General features: G+C 35.4%; 1 protein-coding gene across 1 annotated transcript in view; it reads left to right on the top strand.

Moving 5' to 3' along the window:
• LOC111383508 overlaps window positions 1-5487 on the top strand; it is a 12507-nt gene that overhangs the window by 5268 nt on the left and 1752 nt on the right. Inside the window, exons 4-5 of the mRNA XM_023007623.1 lie at window positions 3859-4057; window positions 4165-4210. Of these exons, the coding sequence (XP_022863391.1) occupies window positions 3859-4057; window positions 4165-4210 (245 nt within the window). The remainder of the gene's footprint in view (window positions 1-3858; window positions 4058-4164; window positions 4211-5487) is intronic.

Raw genomic sequence — 5487 nt, 5'->3', positions numbered from 1 at the left:
ACTCCAATTGCACCTTGTAAAGCAGTAAGGTATTTATGTTTGTGGTGATTGTTCTCTGTTGCGGTGGCAGATGCATCTGGGGCGAGAAGAGCAGATGTAGCAATCAGCTTATTTTGTAGCTGTTGATATTGGTGATGTGAGTGATTACTATTGGACCCAGTTCTATTGGTGGTGATGGCGGCAACGGCAGGCGGCCGTATGAGCAGCAACTGGTGACAAGCAGTGTTGGCGGTGTGAATGTAAAATTGAGTGTGGTGACTGTGGCTTTTAAATTGTTGAGATGGATGGAAAATATATTAATGTTGTGACTCTGGTTGAAGTGTGTGGGCCTGGGTTGGTGAAGGCTTGCGGCTGTCGGGATTTCAGGTTCCTGTAGTCGTTGTGCTTAAGGTTGAAAATGATGGTGGTAATGATAAAGCAGGTAGCGTGGCTCGTGGATGATGCGATTTGGGTGGACGTTTGGGCTGTCGATGATGGAAGCCGACAATTGAAGGTTGACCGACGATGGGAGACGCGATTGGGGTTGCTGGCGTGGAGGACCGGATCTAGAAGCTGCGTCGAATTTGGACGCCGACTGGATCAAAGAGGATTGGGTTGAAACAGTATGGCCTAAGGTGAGTTGGGTCAAGTGAATGATATTGGGTAGTTGAGTTTGATGAGTTTGTAGTTAATTGGGCTACTTGTTTTATAATGGAGGTGAGGGCTTAGTCTTGTATGTGTGTATGGGTATATAATCTGGTTGGGCTGGAAGTAAGTGGGCTGGGAGACTTGTGCTAGGTTTTGATTGTTAGGGTTGAAATTTGTGAGAACAGCACTCAATAGCAGCACGTATAAAGGACTAAACTGAGATTTTTTTATTATTATTATTATTATTATTATTATTATTTATTATTTATTTTTTGTGGAAAATGATGAAAAATACTAAAATTAAATTTTTTTCAGGTCAACAGTACCCGTGAACAGTAACTCTTTTTTTTCCCACACAAAGATGGAGAACTAAAAAAAAATGAAAAATGCTACTTTTTACGCTAAATCTTTTCAATTTGTGTTGTACTAACAAATTTTGGGAAGAAAATAGGAAGGAATTTTGGATTGTATGAGAGAAAGTACCCAAGATTCGACTTTGGTATCAAATTTGATGCAGGATAAAGAAGATGATAGAAAGAAAGGGAGAGAAATCGGAGAGAATGGGGAAAAAATCGGAGAAGAAGTAGAAATTTAGGGGAAAGGGGAAGGAAGAGAAAAGAGACGCGACAACCAATCTCAATAATTCATATTCATCCAAAATCAATGAAATTATATGGCAAATTAGGTTTTAAATGGTTAAAACAAAACCCTATCTAGAACAGGATTGGGCCAATACAAGGCCAATTACATAAATAGAATCCAAAACAAAAACAAAGTCCAATTAGAAATAAATAAAATAGATGATGTCCTCATCGCTAATTTCACTTGCATTACCTCTCTTCACCTTCCTATGTTCCTCTTAAGTTGACATTTTACTTTAATACATGCTTCCTATTGTTTCATGACTATCACAACCATTTAGTAAAACTTATAGTTATAATTGACTCTTCACAACCCAGGGTTTATATAGACATTTTTTTAAAAAATAAAGCAATTAAATAAGTCGGGTCAATTTTAAACTATTAGCCCATTTAAGTTTACTAACAAATCTAAAATCCATCAAAAGACCCAACTTAAATTAAAAGCTGATAATAAACTAAAAACATCATCCTACATTTAAAATTCAATAAATCAAATTAAATCAAATCAAAAGTGGGTGGTTACAAAGTGTTTAATGGACCAAAGGTCCATGAAAATAATCACAAGTAAATGGTACAAAAGAAATTCCAAGCCGGAGGAAGAGAAGAACTCTCTCAAGCTTAAGTTCAGGAACACTGAGAAGATCAAAAGCTTTTCAAATTCAAGTAAATCCAAGACAATTCTGGAAGATCAAAGTCTTCTTCAAATCAAAGCAAAATTAAATCAAAGTCTGGAATTTCAAATCCTAGTGTCAAACAAGCCAAGTTCTCAACAAATCAAGTCTCCAACAAATCTTGAAGTCCAAGATCCAAGACAAGAATTCGTATTACAATTTCGTGTATTAAAATATCGAAATTGTTACAAATTGTATTTTTGAGAAATACAAGTGGATGTTGATCTTCTTGTGACTACAATAATTGTACGATCCTTTGATTAATGGGGGCCACGTGGCTTGGATAATGGACTTAAAGATTTCTTGGAGACTTGTGATAGGCTCCAATCCACCTCACGTATTCTAGAAGGACCCAAAAGAGGAATATTTTGTAAGTGGATGGGAAACTAAAGTCTGTTAAAAACGGAAATTAGTTAGGAAGGTCTGCTAGAAGTATGCTATAAAGATAGGTAGATGATAGCCCTATAGGCAGGCAGAAATTGGGTAGTTCCTGGGGAGAGCAATGGACCTCTCGAATGTCCTTTTATCATTTTCATTCTAGTCATTTACAATTCAGTAGAGTACAATAGTGTGAGTGTTATTCTGTCATTTGCATCCTATATAGAAAACCTTCAATTACAGACATTAATTCAACTATTGTTGAGTTTATCTTCTATTTTCATCTTATTTCATTCCTTGGTATCTTTAATTTGGTGTGTTGGCTGGAGTTATCAACAGGTTCTTATCAACTTGATTTGTTGAGAAATTGGATTGTTTGATACTTGAATTTCGAGGCTTGGATTTGAAATTCGGGACTTTGATTTGAAGAAGATTTTGATCTTTTGGACTTTGCTTGAATTTGAAGAATCCTTTGATCTTCTCAGTGTTTCCTGAATTAGGCTTGAGAGAGAGACTTCTCTTCCTTCAACTTTGGAATTTCTCCGCACTTGTGAATTTTTCTTTTTTTTCTTTTTTTTTTTTGTGCACCTTTCACTGGTGATTTTTTTTATGGACCTTTGGTCCTATTTATAGGGAAAATTGTAACCACCCACTTTTAATTTGATTTATCAAATTTTAAAAGTAGGATGGACTTTTAATGTAGGTTGGGCCATTTGATGGATTTTAGATTTTCTTAGTAAACTTAAATGGGCTAATAATTTAAAATTTACCCGACCCATTTAATTGTTATATTTTTACTTTTTTAATGTCCATAGTTGCTTCACATTTTGCAAATGTTATCTGTGCTTCATGATTTGAAAATATCATACTACTTAATTTTTTGAGTTTATAGAAAGCATTTTTGTCCTTGCTGATTCTATGATCAGAAAAATGGTCGTGTAGTTTGATATCAAATGCTTAAAATCTTTGTTTTCTCCCATTTTTCCTGGCTTTGAGAGCTTGATGAAATTGTCCAAGCTGAAACCTTTGTTCAACACTGAGGAATGATTGTACCAGTAATAGTGATGCATGTAGAAATACTAATGACAAGTCTCTTAGCATCTATGGTTACAGGTGGTAGTATATTGGTTGGACAATAAAGTTTTCTGTCAACTGATCGTATTGCACCAATTTATGGAAGTATCCCTTTACACGTCCTTTTATCATTTGATCCAATGAACTGAGCTTCTTATTGTTGGAGTAGAGTCATAATTTTTTTTTAAGAGTAACTATTGATTTTCCTGTCATAATACCAATATTTGAACACATACTTCATATTTGCTAGAGAGAAACAATGTGAATGAAGAAGTAATAGAATTACATGTTTCTCTTTCATAATCACATTGTTTCTCTCTCATAATTTTTTGACGATCAAGTAGGTCTGATTATAATGGCTGGGGACAGAGTTGGTTATAATGTGATAACAGTCAGATATCTCGCTTTTATTTTCCTGTTTCACAGCCGTCTGCCTTTCAAGTCATATCTCGATTTGCCTTCTGCAGGAGACTTGAAAAGGATTAAGAATCTCGTTGTAGACACAAAGATGAGAGATATAAAAGTTGTTTCTATTTTGGTCAAGAGAATGCTAGAGAGAAATGTGTTTCTTTTTGGTTCTGTGGATGCCAATGAAGGCTCTGCAACAGAGAGAATAAATGAACTCACAGAAATACAGAATGCTCGTGTCCAAACAGCATATAAGATGTAAGTTCCAAGCTCTTTAAACTTTTTCCAGTTTCATAGAATTGTTAGCCTTCACCCTTTTTCTGGTATCACCTGGCTGTGTCTTACGTGCCAGTTTTACTGAATAGGTTATTTGCAAAAACAAGGCTTGAGCAATTCATCCACATGGACTTGGTGAGTTTCACAATGCCTTGTAGATAATTTTAGAGTTTCGTATCTGCTTTGTGTTTGATAAAGGAGATAGCATGCAGTAAACGTTGAAAAATAGTTCAAATGAAAGGGAGTTTAAAGTTTAATTTGTGGCCTTGAGAAACAATTTTGGAAGTGACTAAAGTGGTACTTGGAGATAAGTTCATATCTTAATATGCAAATTGAAAAAGGGTCAAATTAGTATTGATATTTACAACCCACATGCGGTAAGAGGCAGTTATTTAGGTTCTTGCATATGCCAACAACCATAACTTCTTTATTATTATTATTATTATTATTTTTTTTTTTTGGGGGGGGGGGGGGGGGGGGGGGTNGGATCTGGATGTAAATGGCATCCCTTTGTGGATTGTCATCTCCTTTTCGAATCAGAGTAATTGATCATTTTTTACGAGTGAAGAACATTAAAAAATACATCTTCATTCCTATTTAATCTTAAATTTTCAGAATTACTTTCAAGTATGCAAATTCCTTTCGTGAGTGCAAACTTACCAAAGGCTTGTCATATCCACTAATGCTATTTTCTAGAGTAAACCCGGAAGCAATCTCTAACCTAGAGGGGGCAAATATTGCTTTTAGGAAAGCATATCCCATATGCATTTCAAGCCCCTGTTTTTTCAGATTTTCTACATCTTCAGTTCTTGTCTTCGGTTCGTGTTTTGGTATTCAGTCTTCAATTTGGTGATTGATGATTTGTCTCGACTTTCCTCTGGAAATTTTCCAACAGCGTAAACCGTGAACCTGTGTGATGCTAGTAGAAGTAGTAATTGATTCGGGATATAGAAGCATTGCTGGCTGCATGATATTTTTGAATTATACATTTTCTCAAACTCTTGTTGTCCAGATGTGGGAGGTAACAATAAGATATCAACAAGAAAAATGATGTATTAGCCACGTTTTAATAAACAATCTGAATAGAGTTTGACCCATTTATTTATATTCCAATTTGATTCTCTAAATTTGTGCAACCTTACATTCCTCACTGGTAGTTTGGCGATCAAGTATGAAGCTGCTCATCCTGTAGGTTATGGATCCTTTTAGGAGAGTTATCCTCAGGTTTTACCTGATAATGTGCTAGAGCCCAATTTTGACCTAAAACCTTAAACACGAGTAATAAAGGGGAGTCAAGTGAATAAATGCGAGCCCCTGTTATGGAAAAATTAAAGCCTGTGACAATTTGGGCATGTAGATGTCTTATCCCAAAAAAAAAAAAAAAAAAAAAAAGAAGAGGGGGAGAGGAAGAT

Source organism: Olea europaea, unplaced genomic scaffold (assembly GCF_002742605.1).
Source record: "Olea europaea var. sylvestris unplaced genomic scaffold, O_europaea_v1 scaffold2704, whole genome shotgun sequence".
NCBI lineage: Eukaryota > Viridiplantae > Streptophyta > Magnoliopsida > Lamiales > Oleaceae > Olea > Olea europaea.
Note: the sequence above shows the minus strand (reverse complement) of the source record. Positions and strands in the feature narration are given on the sequence as shown.